The sequence below is a fragment of the Nannochloropsis gaditana genome (assembly GCF_000240725.1).
Source record: "Nannochloropsis gaditana CCMP526 unplaced genomic scaffold scaffold016, whole genome shotgun sequence".
Taxonomy (NCBI): Eukaryota; class Eustigmatophyceae; order Eustigmatales; family Monodopsidaceae; genus Microchloropsis; species Microchloropsis gaditana.
In genome coordinates this window covers 70,426-85,835 of record NW_005803937.1, presented here as the reverse complement: position 1 = coordinate 85,835, position 15,410 = coordinate 70,426, and the positions used below count along the sequence as shown (strand labels likewise).

The following is a 15,410-nucleotide window of genomic DNA, read 5'->3' as shown; positions in this document are numbered from 1 at the left end:
CGCAACGGACGCATCAGCTCCGTGCCCATGTCTTCCCGTGCCGAAACCGGGATGTTTTTCATGCTGATTGCCTCCTCCACGATGGGTCGAAGCACCTCCATGCACGGAGCCCCGTCGACCATTTTCACATAATAGGCGGCCACCAAGGACACGAAGGGCGTCGCCGCGACGGAGTCTAGCCCTGCTTGAAGACTCAGGACCTTGCTCACTGCCGAGTGCAACACTGCTATCCGACCTGCCTTACCCTCATCCGCCAGTCCCACGGCGCCAGCAGCCGCCTGGGCCGCCTGCAGCAACCGGGGCACCGTGCCCTCCCCGTCCCTGAAAGAATATGTGCCCGCCTCAAAATCGGCCGTAAGATCTCCCGCGTAGACAATTTCAGTGCCGTTGGAGCGCTTCGCGCGCTTGGGATTGTCCTCGGTGGGTTGGGCTTGAGGCTTAGGATCCATGCTTCCCATGAAAACATTCGGCGCGAGGCGAGGTTGGGGACCGCACGGGGTCAGAAAGCGAAGCATCGCTGCCACAGCGAAGGCAAATGCCGGTCCCGGCAATCCCACGGCATCAATGGACGCGCGGATGGTGGGGAGCAGACGGAGCCCCAGCTTTTGGGAGGCATTTTGGCTCACAAACAAGCAGCCGAGGCCAAACTGCGGGTGCTGGAGGCGACGGACCCAGTCGTCGTATACGCTCTGGACTTCGGCGTGAGGAATGTCCATAGATGTCATGCGGACGATGTCTTGCTCGTAGAGGGCTTGGATGTAGGGCATGATCAATGGGTGCCCGATGCAGGCGGAGGTGTCCGGCATCCGGGACAGGGCCATGCAGTAGACCATAGCCGTGTGGATGGCATTGGCGACGCGAAGTTTGAGGCTGTGGTCAATTTCGATCTCACCCGCTGTCCGCCGAATCACCACGCCAGGGGCTTCTTCAAGGGCAGCCGGTAAGACGTTTCCGAGGTCCTCGATGACCAAGGCTTTCGTGGGAAGGGGTTCGGCACGAGGGACGTCTCCGTCTCCGACCCGCTGAGAGGTTATCCGATCAACCATCGTGCTGTGAAACACCACTTTATTATCAAGAAAAGAGAGGAAATCTTCCATTTCCTTCGAAGTTTCCGGCAACGCTGTAACTTTTGAAAGCTGTGTAGGTTCCGTTACGAAAGAACGAATTTTGGGCCCATTGCCAGGTACATTGTCCGTGTTGATGATGCTCAACGGCCCTTGTATGTCTGCCTTAAAGCATGCATACAGAAATTGACACAGATCTTTCATGGCAGCGGTGCCTGGTGCCAGGCCTGCCTCTGTGACACCGACGCCAATGACCCGCAGATGGGGCAGTTGGGCGGGTAGGGCCGCCCAGGCTTTTTGCCCCTCAGCAGTTCCCAATGTACCCGCCGCAATGATAGGGTGACTAGTGGTCAGTGTACGTCCGTCGAACTCCACCGTGTCTACTTCGTAGCTTCCCTTGCTCCTTCGCGGACCGTACATCATGGATAGGAAGGAATTACCACGGGTCTGGAATACGATGCTTTTGAGGCCAGCAGCTTCCACGGCGGGGACCAGAACAGCCCGCAAGAAACGCCCACTTCCCAAGCAGACACATGAGGCTTCTGCTAGACTTGAGCCTCTTGTGAGAGGCTCCATATAGCTGCTTTCCGTCGAAGTATTGGGTGGAAGAATGTTGAAGTGGAACTGCGATAATAGCAACGAAAGGAGGACTATCGTTGTCAGAAGCTGGTGGAAATTAAATGAATAACTGCAAAGCTTCACAACCAAAATTTATAGCGCGTCAGGCATATTGTTATTGATGACTAGTTTTATTCCTCCCCGCATTCGTTCCTGGAGCACACACGATTCAGCGTCCGTCGACGAAGCTCCCTCGCCGTTTGTACATCCGGGTAGCTCCGACTGCGATCAGGCCAGGGTTGGACATGACGCGTCAAATGTCACGGCGTCATTTACATATACTTATGATGACGTTAAAGGCTAAGACTGTGTCTTTTACCTTGTAAGGGCTGTTATCGCCGTACAAATAATTGCTTACAGCATGTATCACATACTCATACCTCAAAGTTCCTCTGCCTAAGGAACGCGGGGTTAACTACGTCAATGAATTTTTGGACCCTTTATAATTCACGGCGAATGATTTACCATCCACATCATATTATCAAGATTTTAAAATAATGAATCGAGATTTCTGTGTAAGTATCAATTGTGTAGAAAAATGCTGGCAATTTAAAAAAAACAACCTTTTTTTACGGTCAACACGGCAAGTAACTCTTTTTCTAAATCGGCCATGCGAACCATCTCTTTAAAATGTACGACATGAAAAAAAGAGTCGGATGAAATTGTCTAATGTAATTCAGGCCCACAAAAGTCAAAGCTATCGAATGAACAGATATTTGAGCATTCAGTGAATTAATGTGTGAGTTCTCATTTTGTTTTATCTTCCTTCTCAGCTCATGCTTTTCCCTTCCATCCGCCCTTCCATCGCCGACCACCACTTTTTCGTCGAGCGATATCACTTTGCTCTGCACTATCTCCATTGTCACCGTCCACCCCTCTGACGAGATGCTGCCCCTGCGCGTCCGTTCTTAGTCCTTGAAACATGCGAATGATCTGCTCTTTCGCATTCTCACTTCCGAATTTCCCTTCCTTGATGTCAAGAAGGTAATAGAAGGAGTCACCCTTGATCTTCGCGGCGATATAACTGAAAAAATGGCATAGAAATGGGAAAATGAAATGGAATCAAGGTAGGCATAATCGCCGTTACACGATAAAAATGAACAATACAAAAGCCAGAGGGAACACAGACTGTACCGGGATGTGTGCTGGCATTGACTTGTGCCGATTTGCACGATGCGATCGGGTCCTTTATTGCCCCAGAAGGTGTGGGTGGCAATTCGAAAAGCGACTGGAGAAATTTGATCCATTTCCCACACATAGTGCTGCAAGAAAGTATCGAATGAGATGATGGGACGTGGAAAAATACGCAAGGGGGAACAATCACAACATACCATCGCAAAATGCCGTGCAATCAATACAAAGGCGCCCGAGCCAACAATGCCCCAGTAGCTCATACTGCCACTCAATTCTGAAGGCAGGAAGGCGTACGAGGTCCAAAATGTCACTTGTGTAAGAGATGCTGCCGCAAGAAGCCGGAAGAAGCGCTGCATATTGGTACACCAAGATGGCACAAAGTGTATACGACATGTGTTGAGGGAATGTAAGACGCTACATCGCAGGAACGGAAGGTCACGCGCGAGTCAACCTCTTTTAGGACACCGTAATCAACCAACAGGACATGGGATTCCTCGAAACACTGGAACTCTTCTGAAAGAGGTTGTTGCAAGGGGACAGGACGCACCTGTGCCGGACATAGAAAAAGCGGTGGCGATGAATCTGGTGGATGCTTCTCTCCCTCCTCGGCACTCTCGTCAGGCATTCTTTTTCCATCCCCTTTTGAAGCTGTCTCAGGACTTGGTAGTGAGGTAAATTTTCTTCTTCCCATCTCCTTATTTCGACCGAGTGGCCAATTCAACGCCTTCTCTTCTTGCTTTGGAAAACCACAGACACGTCTTCTCATGTCGTCCAAGCCAGCGGATGCCGCCACAGTGGTATGGAGAGCTTTATATCGTTTGTCGCCAACATCATGTTGAGTTTCGCTTCGTCTGAAATCCTTGGAAATTTGGCAATAGAAAGCAAGATGGCCCCCTTGTTGCCTCAACCCGCGTCGTAGCATCCCTTGCTGTCGTGAACCTGCGCCGATAATAGATTTTTGACATTTACTCCTGATCAAAATATCAGTCTCCGCATTTCTTCGAGAGCAAAGAGCACATCGAAAAGCCATGTCACTTCTCAAAGAAGTGCACATGGATACTCTTAATTTGAAGGAAAATAAGTTCTGTCGCACCAGTTACTCAATTAGGCTGCTCAGTGAAGGCTATTTCAACACAACCTGATGCCGCAACATGGTACATCTCCTTTGATGCGTGTGATTACAGACGAAAAACCGGATTGTAGCTGTGGCATTCTACTTGATTTAGTCGCCAAGGCGAGGAAACGCCGCTCTTTAACCTCCTCCCTCCCCGAAAGCCGATCAATGAGGACGTTCTGCTCAACACACATCAAATGGCCGATGCCGTAGACCCTCCTGTGAATGCAGCCATAGAAAAGGTACAGCTGAGACAGGCATTTGCTATACATGCGGCCAGGGGCAGGGGCCGGTGACCGGGGATGTCTTCCCAAGCCGCACAGTGATTCCCTCAGTGACTCCAACCTACGAGGGTACCACGCACATTTCCACCAGAAGCAGAGTCATCTGGGTATAATTCAGCAGTGAAAGTCCACAGAGCAATGTGTGAGGTAATCACATTGATTCTTTACAAAATATACCGTACATATTTTTAGACCAGGTACAAATTCGTGCACGACGCGTCCACGTGGAACGCGACAAGACGTAGCAAGCACTTACAAGACAAGCCGACCACAAATGGTAGAGCTGCTGCGTAAAACTCTACATTTCCCCTTTTTACACTATCTTCTTTCCTCTGCTGATTGTATCTTTCATTCAGGGCTATGGCTGCGGCAACAACCGCCCGGAGAGCCTGCCATTGGGACAAAAGGACCAAAAGGCTGATGAGGTTCGCCACCACAAAAGCAGGGTCCCAAACCATCACAAATATGACGATGCATCGACCAAAGTTCGGAAATAGAAGGGCCTGTACCAATTTGCGTGTCACAAATGTGCGGGTGTATGGAGTGCTGGCAGGACCTCGTAGTTGAGGGCGACACAGATGAAGACGGACAGCCAACATCCAAGTTGTCAGAAACACGATTATCCCGAAAAATACGAAGTGCTCTACAAATGAAAGGAGCAGGATGCGGAGAAGCAGAGAAAGTTGGTATTTAGGCGTGTCGGTCAAATCGAGGTGTTTTGGAGGAGAGATGGAGGAGTAGTGCACGTATATGGCATATTTGATGTGTGTGTCGACCAGCGTCAGAACCAATGCCATGCGCCAAAGCTGTGTAAGAAGCAATGAACAAAAGGAATTATACAGTGGATCAGTGGACGCCCTCATACATTTACAACGCTGCACAAGAAGAAGTCACCTCTGGCAAGTTGACAAGTATCAACAGGCCATCGCAGCCGTGAGAGAGTTTGAATAATTACACTCTTCACAATCTGTTGACTTGTCAGATACTGAATAATCTAATCCTTCAAGGTCGCACCTGTGCAAATTCTAGTTTGGCGTGCGGCTGTCGATTGAAGAGAATATGCCGCCACGCAGGCAACCTGTGGAGGGCTAAATCCAGTCCGACGAGCACGAGCTCATACTCGATCAGTCGGTCTGCAACTGCGCCACAAAATTCCTGGAAGGACAGTAAAGTTCCCGTAGGCGAATTGTTTTGATAAGGATAGAGTAAGGCTTCGCGTTGGAGAGTATGCGTGCTCTAGCTACATGCAAAAAGCGGGTGGTTGGGTTTCAGGATGCGATCATGCACTTACACATCTCGATAGACGGATATTATCCTTCGAATATTCCCTGTAAAGGCCCTCTGTGACGGGCTTGCCGCATTCGATGCATAAGCTGCAACCGTCGTCGCCGTGGATTGTGACAAGGGCCGGGGCAGCTCCGGCGTCGGCCTTGGGAGAAGGAATGTTTTCTTTCAATGGTCTGATCAAGTGTGAAGAAGGCGACATAAATGCAGTTACCGCCATAATCACCTTGTTACCACGTCTGGATGGAGTGCAACCCTGTGGAGGACAAGAGGGATGTGTGACACGTCCGAGATGGAATCAGGCTGCTTTACCTTTTTAGCGACCTCAGGCCCTCGCCGGGTGAGCACTTCCTCAGCTGCCTCTCCCCCCCAAACGCCACCTCAGTACTCCTTTCTCTCACCGATGCTCCTCCACATTGTTCGCTACCAGGACCATGCTACGTGTCAGAGGTATGATTGCACCTGCCGCAATCCGGCGGGGCCCCTTAGCTGGTTTTTTGTCTCGGTCGCCCGTGCTACAGGTAAACACGTAGGGTTGGGTGGTATCTGAGCAATTCAGCAGCTTGATTGCACGCTTGCAATCCGAGGATCACATTGACAAAATACGTTCTCGAGTACTCTATAGATATGTCTTTTTTTGTGCTCCTGTCAGCCCTTTCATCTCTTGTGAAGTGTCTCAATCTGAGAAGTCCCACACGTGGATCTCGTAGTTGCAGCCTCTCTGCACCGCCAGCGCACCCCGTGATTCATGTCGCAAATTCCTTCCCACTGACACGCGCTGGTATGTACCTTACAGCCTCGCAGGCGTCTGGCCTCCACCACATTTGCGGACGCGTCGCCTCTGGCCTCGTCCTCCGCCACAGTGTCATCCTCCTCAAGTACTTCTCTACGACCTTTGGCCTACTGGCTTCTAGGCACCGGCGCTTTGGTGGCTGGCATGGTCACAGTGGGCGGTATAACGCGCCTGACTAAGTCTGGCCTCTCCATGACCGACTGGAGGGTGCAGGGCTCCCTCCCTCCACTAAACGAGACGGAGTGGCAGGCGGAATTCGCCCGCTACAAGCAGTTCCCCGAGTATCAGCAACGACAGAGCATGACTCTGGACGAGTTCAAGTTCATATTTTATTGGGAGTGGGGCCACCGGATGATGGGCCGGTTTATTGGCCTGGCGTACGGCCTGCCATTTGCCTATTTCGCGGTCAGGGGCCGCATTCCACGCAGCCTCTACCCACGACTCGCCACGCTCTTCGCCCTGGGCGGGGGGCAGGGTCTGATCGGCTGGTGGATGGTGAAGAGCGGCTTGGAAATGGACCCGCAACAACGGAAGGAGATCCGAGTCAGCCCCTACAGACTAACGGCCCATCTCGGCATGGCATTTACCACCTTCTCCCTCTTAATCTGGACAGGGATGGACCTCTTCCACCCTCCAGAGCACGCCGTGCGAGCCGCTACGGCCCTCAAAACACAGCTTGCCGTGGCCGCACGCACTGGGGGCCCACAGGCATCCCAGGAACTGCTCACTCGGGTCCTGCGTGTCCGCCATTTGGGGATTGCGTCCGCTGGTCTTCTGGGCGTTACCATCCTCTCCGGGGCCTTTGTGGCCGGCAACGACGCGGGAAGGGCCTACAACACCTTTCCCAAGATGGGCGAGGATTTTTGGATCCCTCCAGAGGTGTGGGAGATGGAGCCCAAGTGGCGGAATTTCTTCGAGAACACGGCCTTGGTGCAGCTCGACCATCGCGTTCTCGCGCTCTCCACGGCGGGCTTGATCTCAGCCACATTTCTCGCGGCCCGACGGGGGCAGGTATGGAGGGTGCTGCCTGCTGAGACGAGGACGGCCCTGACCGCCACGGTGGGGATGGCGGGGGCGCAGGTGGCGCTGGGGATCTCGACGCTCTTGATGTACGTCCCCGTGCCCCTAGCGGCCGCACACCAGGCGGGGTCTCTGGTCCTCCTCTCCCTTTTGTCGTGGTCAGTGCATTCCCTTAAGTTCTTAAAAAAGCTGCCCGTGCAGTCGGTCCAGCGATCTTTACCAAAAAGCGTTGGGAAAGGGGGGGTGGAAGGGGCCTCTGCGGCGGTGGAGGGGGGAAAGATGGTGGCACAGCTGTGACCTTAAGGAGGGTGTTCAAATTCTATTGGGTAGGAGAGAAAGGTGTGAAGGCAAAGCAGAAGTTACCATAGCCCTGCTGATTTGTGCATATGGGGAGATCCAGGGATATGTTGCCACTCTAAAGAAGACAAGAGAGCGAGATAAAGCCTTCGATTGGAACCGACCGCTCCGAAAAGGAATACCTGTTGACCATCAACTATGTCTGATTACCAGTCGCGATATGTTTCTTGATTAAAGTGTTTTCAAGTCGTACTGTTTGTACGCAATTCCATCGATCATTGTACATTGAGAAGCAGGAGCAGCGACAGTGAATGCCAGGCGCCGGGCCCGCTGCCGCCCTCCGACCCATCGCGGGTCACCGAAACACAGTGTTTGCCAGCAACCACTCAATCGTGTCCCGGGGGCGACCATCCATCAGGGTAGCCGTGACTTGCTTCCCAGTGACTGGCTCAAAATACGTTCTAGTGCTTCCTCTGTCTCCACGTGGGCCCTCCCCCCTTTCCTTTCCCTCCACCCCGCTTCCCATCGCCTTGCTGCCTCGACCGATCCCCCCATCTTCTCCTCCACCCGCCCCTCCGTTCTGCTTCTGCAACCACTCCAGTATCAAGGCGTTCACTGCCACGGGGGTCTCGTGGTGAGGACAATGTCCGGCAGGGCTGAGTTCGTAGTAGGTGGCCAGCGAGACTTGACGCTTGACACGTTGGCCCCAAGAGGGGAAAATCCACGGGTCCTCTTTCCCGTACAAGAGCAGGAGCGGGATATTCTTTTGCTGGAGCTGGGCGAGCGTCTCCTCGAAAGTGTGCTCGGGTTTGGGTGCGAAGAGGATGGAGGTGAAGACGCTCTGGCCGTGCTTGTGCTCCGTCGGGACCAGAATCTGCTCCACCAGCCGGTCGCCCCAGGCTTTCTCATCCGCATACACGGCGCCCAGCATGGCCTTGACGGTCTCTTTGTTCCTCAAAGAGTTGTACCAGCGGGAGCCGATCTCGTAGAGGGGTCGCGGGGCTGGGAGGACGCCGTCGTAGGGGATGATGGCCTGGCCGGGTTTTGGAGGAATGTCAGGGAAATATCTTGGCGCACAGGACCCCCTGCCTGCACGAGCATGCAAAACCCGGGCTGCCCCTTTTTTCGACCGAATCGACCCCTACAACCGCTTACCTCTTTCACCCAGGGGTGCATCTTCTTCCGGTTGGGCGCAAAGGACCAGAAGGGCGTGCTGTTCAGCAGCACGACGCCCCGGATCCACTCGTGGTGCCGGGCCGCCACAGTCGTGGCCAGGAATCCCCCTAATGAGTTTCCAGATATGTAGACAGGCCTCCCGATCACGTCGCGGATGAAGGAGATGATTTGCTCGCTCCACGTGTCGATCGACAAGACCAGCTGGTCCTCCTTCTCGGGGTCCTTGTCCGGCCAGCTTTTGCCCTGCCCCAGGTAGTCTATGGCGAAGACATGATAGCCTGATGCAGCCAGAGGACCGATGTTCCGCTCGTAGTGGCTGGAGGACACACCGAACCCTGCGAGAAGGAGGACAGGGAGAGGTGCAACTAAGGGAATGCACGGCCTTCAGAGTGCATGTAGGCCTGCCAGTGATTCCTCCTATTCCCTGTCGTGTACCGACAAGGTGCAGGCGAGATATTTGCAGCTGAACACCATCTTACCTGGCAAGAGCAAAATGGCGGCCGTATCAGCAGTAGCCGCTTCGGTGCCTGCCTCCACGTAGTGTACGGGCCCGTGCTTCCACTGGTAGTATTTGCCTTCTAATTCTAACAGTTCCTCTTCCTCTTCATTCTCCTTGACAGCTAGAGCTTCACTGCTCTCATGCGTCCGTTTACTGTCTTGGAAGGCGACGAAGCGTCTGGTTGTCATCGCGCTCCTCCACAAAGAGTTTCGGGGAAAAGAGACACATGCAGTCGAGGTCGTACACGAAGGTAGGGGGGGAAGGACAAAGGCGTCGACTACTTGAAGAAACACGAAAGCCACAATCAGCTGTGTCGTTTGTGCGGCAGGCATGCTGACGATGGAGTTGTACTATGAACGACGGATAGTTGAAGGCCTTGATTTTTGGACGATGTACCGGTTCAATAAGCAGGCTAGCAATCAGGACCCGCCCCTCGGCGTTTCTGCCGCCAACAAATTCCAGCCGGACTAAAGCGGAAAAGGAGGGGCGCCTGTATCGCAGTTGGATGCGTAAATGAATATGTGCATGCTTCCAAAAGACGGGCGCGGTAATGGTAAGAGGATTGGCTTTAGCGATTCCATCGTGCTGCGACCGGTCTCGCCAAGTCGGAAAAAAGCATTCGTACGACAAACCTGCTGGCAGAAGAAATGGCTTAAGTCACGTCCTGTTTTCAAATCCATCGGCACAACATAACAATAACTTTTATCCTTCGTAAACTGGCGTGCTGCTCTTCAAGTTGCAACACAGGACGGGACATGAACACGTAGCAAGTCTCCCAGCAGGCTTTCTTCCTTCTCGTTTTCATTCCAAGCGTCGAACGACCACCTGGCCCACGACGAGTACTTTGCCACAGCATTACCTGATCTGAGACGGCTGGCGATGGCCAGTGCCGTGGACCGCCGGGTTTTTGACCCCGATAAGAAAGCTTCCGTAAGGGTGCTGGACGATTCAGCCGCGACCGCCAGGCGCCTGGTGGAGTCGCGTATCACGGCTTTCACAGGAGAGTACGACTTTCTAAGCACGCTTTCGAAATCTCGTGTTGTACTTCCAGGAGAAGGCGTGATGGAAGGGGAGGGTTTTCAGGCTTACCCGACCGTCGAGCATGCGCTTCAAGCGTCAAAGAGCTCGGACCCTACGTACCGGCAATCGATCCTGTCCTCCAAAGACGCCCTGGAAGCGAAGCGTCGCGGCGCAAAGGCACCGAACGTGGACAAGCAGGCGTGGAAGCTTAAGTCCTTGGTGGTCATGGAAGCCTTGCTGCGCGACAAGTTCCGCAGGCACAAGGGGCTTCGGCAGCAGTTGATGAACACGGGTACCAAGCAGCTCGTGTACGAGAACGAGCACAACGACCAGTTCTGGGGAACATGCAAGGGCAAGGGCCACAATCACCTGGGGCAGCTCCTCGAGCGAGTGCGCGCGGATGAGAAAGAGGGGCTTCTGGGTATATTGCTGTGGGCCAAGCAGGTCTTCAACGCCACGTCCGACTCCAAGGTGCGCCTTGACGTGAGCGTGACACGGGAGGGGCACCCTCTGCCCGAAGCAGATTTAACGCTGGAGCGTAAAGCCATCGTCACTTTTGGGAAGCTTGCGGAAAACGATGTTCCTGTCGCGCACCCGAGCACGAGCCGTTTCCACGCCATGGTGGTCGTCTCCCAGCCGTACGGTCCCTTGCTCGTGGACCTGGAAGCGGCTAACGGGAGCTTTCTCGATGAGCGTCGCCTGGAGCCTTTCAAAGGAGCGGCCCTCCACTCTGGGGTCTCGGAGGTCGCGTTGGGCACTTCCTCTCGGCGGTACACCTTCACGTTCGACCTGGCCGCGGCCGCCAAACGCAGCCTGGCCTTGTACGAGGTGTTGGAGGACCCCTTGAAGCTGGCGGCGGCACGCCCGGAACTGGGTGTCTTCATGAACAATTTACCCAAAGATGTGACCGAGGAAATGGTGCGGGACTTCGTGGCCGACTGCGGCACCGTCCTGTCGGTGGCGGTGCCCCGGCACCGGACGAGCCAAGAGCCCCGGGGTTTCGCCATTGTTATGTTCGGGACAGAGGCAGCGGTCGTGTCGGCCCTAAAGCTCGACCGGGACCTGATGGGGGGCTTGGAGGTTAGGGTGAGGCGGCGGAAGAAGGACGAGGAACATGGGCCGTCCGGGGGGGTGGGTCCGAGGGAGGCAAGGGTGGGAAACACGGGCAGCCGGTCTCGGGCCTCTGAGAGAGGGTCCCCGCGAAATGCTTCTCTGGCCATGTCTTCCGACCCTCTCTCTTCCACAGATTCGCCTTCCATGACCGACGCTGCGGCCACCGCCTCGGCAAGGCTTCAGCAGCGCGCACGGGAGTCAAAAAGCGGGGAGGATGAGAGGCGCCGGGGGAGGGAGGGAGGTGGCCGCCGTCACTCACGGAGTGGCAGCTCAAGCGCGGAGAGGAGAGAACGGAGGCGGGGGGGGCGTGAGGAAGAGGTGGATGGTCGATGCGGGAGAGACCGTGCGGGCTGGCGCGAGGTGCGCAGTGCCAGCCGGAGCAGAGAGCGGGTTAGAGGGAGGGAGAGGGAGAGGAGCCACAGGCATCGGGCTGAGCATCGTGACAGGCACTATGGCTCCCCGCGAAGAGAGAGAGGTCGCGATCGGAGCAGCGACAGAGTCTGGGAACCGTCTAGGAGCGGTCGAGGCGAGAGAGGTTCTGACAGATCTCGGAGCCGGGAAAGGCCTCGGCGGGGGGCCCGCAAGAGTCCTACTCCTCCGCGGAGACGCGCAGAGAGGAGATCTTCATCTTAAGGAAAAGAAGAAGGTGCTATGTACGCCAAGACAACAGGAAGGGGAGACTTCTAAGCTGGACAAGTATTTCTTCGATAGGTGGCGCCCTAAGGGCAAGAATGGCCTCCCTGGAGGACATTTAAAAACATTTTCCTCGGTTTCTGTACACTGCGTTTACCTTTTTTGCGTACTCAGATGTACCTCTCGCTGCTTTGCTATTTTTGCAACGCTTCGGCGTCAATTTTTAGCTAGTCATCTCGATGTCATTATGCAAATCTTTATACATACAACCCCCCCCCCACGTGATCAGTCACCTGGGACCCCCTCTTCTTCCTCACAGGGGCTGCGCACTCATCACTCTCCTCTTTCCTCTGTTCCGGAGACTGGCAGCGCCGTCGTTGAGGAGTCAAGGGAAGTGGACAGCGGCGAGGGAGGTGGGATAAAGGTGGAGAAGGACGCAGGATTGGGGCCCACACCAACCAGGTTGCACGAGATCATGTCCTCCACTCCTCTCAAATGCTTGACAATCCTGTCGATTTCTTCCCCCTTCCCCTCCCCCGATCCGTCCAGCAACACCTCGATGATCGCGCGCCCGTCACTGCTGCTTCGGAAGCCGTACTGCTTCATGACCCCTGCGGATCCCTGAGCCTTGATCCCATTGATCACCTCCTGAAGCATACCGTCCCTTTCCCCCGTCTCCGCCCGCAGAAGCACCGCGTCCCTAGGAAACTGATCGAAGTCCAAGGGGAGGACTAACGGTTTGCCCTGTAGGAACTCCAGCTTCGACACCACCTCTGCGGCCCGAGGTCGGCGGGCGGGGAGACGATTCAGCATCCGCCCGAGCATCTCCACCATCTCCCCGTTCTCGTCGGACCAGGCGGGTGGCATCTTCCCCTCGTGGATCTTCCGCATCGTCAGCATTCGCTCCATCCCCGTGCCAAAAGCCGGGTGAAAGAGCTCGAAAAGCATCACGCCCAACGAAAACACGTCCGTTTTCTCGTCGTAATCGCCGCCACTCAGCTGCTCTGGGCTTCCGTACACAGGTGTTCCCACCCCCGCCGTGTTCCCGAATTCCTCGCCGTCCTCAACCCCATCTGTCCAGCTCTTTCCCTCGTTCCCCTTCCTCGCCCCCGCCGGAGAGGGTGGTGTGCCGGCGCCATTGCGTCCATCCACCCCTTCCACCGCCCCTACATGGCGTGAGAGACCAAAGTCCCCGATTTTCACCGTGTGGCCCTTCTCGCCCACCAGGAAGCAATTCGTCGGCTTCAAGTCCCGATGGATCAGCCCGCGTGCATGGACGTACGTGACGCCACGGGCAATCTGCAATGCAAGCTGGAGGGCTTCCGCCTTGTCAACCCTGTGAGCGCGTGAGGGCGCATCAAGGAAGTCTTTGAGGGTGCGGTTGGAGCAGTATTGCATCTGAATGTACAGACACAGGTCGAACACGACCGGCTCACGACGCCGGCGAGCTTTGCCTCGGGTATATGTGAGTGTTTTCCTCTTTGCAACGCCGTCGTTCCCTGTCTGATTGTCTAAGGATACGCTGGAGTACTGCCAGCCTCGCTTGGAGGTGGGACTAGGTGCATTGCTTTTCCTGCGTGAAGGAAGCCTTTCCCCTGTCGGGCGACTGCTCTCGCCCTTTCCGTGACTGCTGCTGCTCCCACCCTCACAACGCACCCTTCCACCGGACGTGGAGGACATGCTGTGGGCAGAGGCCGCTCCTCCCTCCCCCGAGTCGACCGAGACATCCGGGGACCTCGCCCATATGACCAAGCCATTACTTTGCTCTGCATCCTCCCGCTTCGTGTCGCTTTCACTGTAGCCCGACACGTCCTCCTCCTCTTCCTCCGACCAATCGGAAATGCGACTGTGCTCGCTCATCTCAACGCTTTCCCGCCTTCCTTGTTCTCCCCTTCCTTTTCCTCCCTGATGTTGTTGAAGCGCTGTCCGCCGGGCGAAAGACTCCATTGACGCCGTGCGCCTCGATAGCGGCAGCCCGCTAGCATGCACTCTCCCTCTTGTTTTTGTCTCTAACTCACAGCCCCTATCATTATGACTGTCAGCTTCCCCACCGTCCCGCTCTTCTCCTTCCTGCCCGTTTGGTGCGCATGGCGGGGTAAGATCATGACGCCTCGTGCCGTTCAAAGCTTTGCGCGCTGATGACGAATAAGGTACCTTCATCCCTTTCTCTGGCTCAACCAGGCCGACCCCGTCTTCACTACCCTCGCCATAGCCCCCTCCGCTTCCGCCACTGACCAAGTTCTCCAAGTCCCCCCGGTCAACTCCATCGTCTCCATCGTCTCCATCGTCTCCGTGTAAAGACAAGGCTTTCGGTCGAGTCCCTCTCCCTCTTTTCCTCGACCACAGAGCGCTCAATCCCCCGCCCCCCCGGCTGAGCATGCTTTCGGCTTCCGAGCCGGAAAACGTGGAAGAAAATCCCTCCCCATTGTCTCCATGCCACGTAGTCCCCATATCTTCCCCCTTATGCGAAAGGCCCGAAGAAACAAGCGCTGCAGCGTTGCCTACAGCCGCTGCGAGCAAGTCTTCGGGTGCCAACCTTTCCAACCAAGCTTGATAATATCTGATAATATTGGGATGATCTAGAAGGGCAAGAATTTTTACCTCTCGCAACACTTTCTCCAATTGCTGACTCCAACGTGCTGCCGACGACAGGCGAATCTTCTTGATCGCATAGTCGTGACCGTCCAACTTATTGGTCGATCGAAACACGGTCCCAAAGCCGCCTTTTCCCAATGTGCAAGCTTCGTTGAATTCGTTTCGGTAACGTTGATTGGAAAGGTAGAGCATCGGATTTCCCTCCGCGTCGGAGAGGACGGCCGTGGATAGATTTTGAGCCTGCACGTCCAGTCCTGGCGTTGGCTTTGGCGCGGTTTGAGATCCCAAGGGCACGGCGTGTTTGAGCTGACGCTGTTCCCTTTTTGTATTCATTTTATTGATAACACCCGTTGCTGTGGTTGCAGGACCTGTCGTGCCTGTCAGCAGCTGTGCTCCACTGTTGATCTGACTCTGCGGCGGGACGAGAACCGGAGCGGTAGAAGAGGCCCGCGCGTCTCGACTCGATCTCGATCGTGGAGTGGCATGGGGGACGATTTCCGAGGCCGTATCAAAGGACCAAGACGACCGAAGGCCAACGCCACGGTGCATAGCTTGAAGCCGCTGCAGTGGCTGGCCCTCCATCGACTTGCTCTCCGAGGCTGGAGATAGCTGGGAAGGAGTCCGGGGAGTCGGACTCGTACTTTGCCTCGCCTCGGAGCCATCACAATCCACGCCAGGCTGCGCATGTGCGTGCCAGGTCTTCTCTTGAAGATCGAGTCCCACGGCCCCTGCTTCCCCTTGTCCTGCGTAAGCCCCCTCCTCGGGC

General features: G+C 55.3%; 3 protein-coding genes across 3 annotated transcripts; 2 read left to right on the top strand and 1 right to left on the bottom strand.

Annotated features, from left to right (window-relative positions):
• Positions 1 to 10,101: 10,101 nt before the first annotated feature.
• Positions 10,102 to 10,819, top strand: NGA_2050900 (rna recognition motif-containing protein; the record flags this gene model as incomplete). The annotated part of the gene is made up of 1 exon (XM_005856247.1): positions 10,102 to 10,819. A coding segment is annotated over one exon (718 nt), but the record flags the coding sequence as incomplete, so codon positions are not given.
• On the bottom strand, positions 10,800 to 10,983 carry NGA_2075800 (uncharacterized protein; the record flags this gene model as incomplete). Its single annotated transcript, XM_005856250.1, has 1 exon — positions 10,800 to 10,983. A coding segment is annotated over one exon (184 nt), but the record flags the coding sequence as incomplete, so codon positions are not given.
• Positions 10,967 to 11,414, top strand: NGA_2041400 (rna binding motif protein 34; the record flags this gene model as incomplete). Its single annotated transcript, XM_005856246.1, has 1 exon — positions 10,967 to 11,414. A coding segment is annotated over one exon (448 nt), but the record flags the coding sequence as incomplete, so codon positions are not given.
• Between the last annotated feature and the right edge of the window lie 3,996 nt (positions 11,415 to 15,410).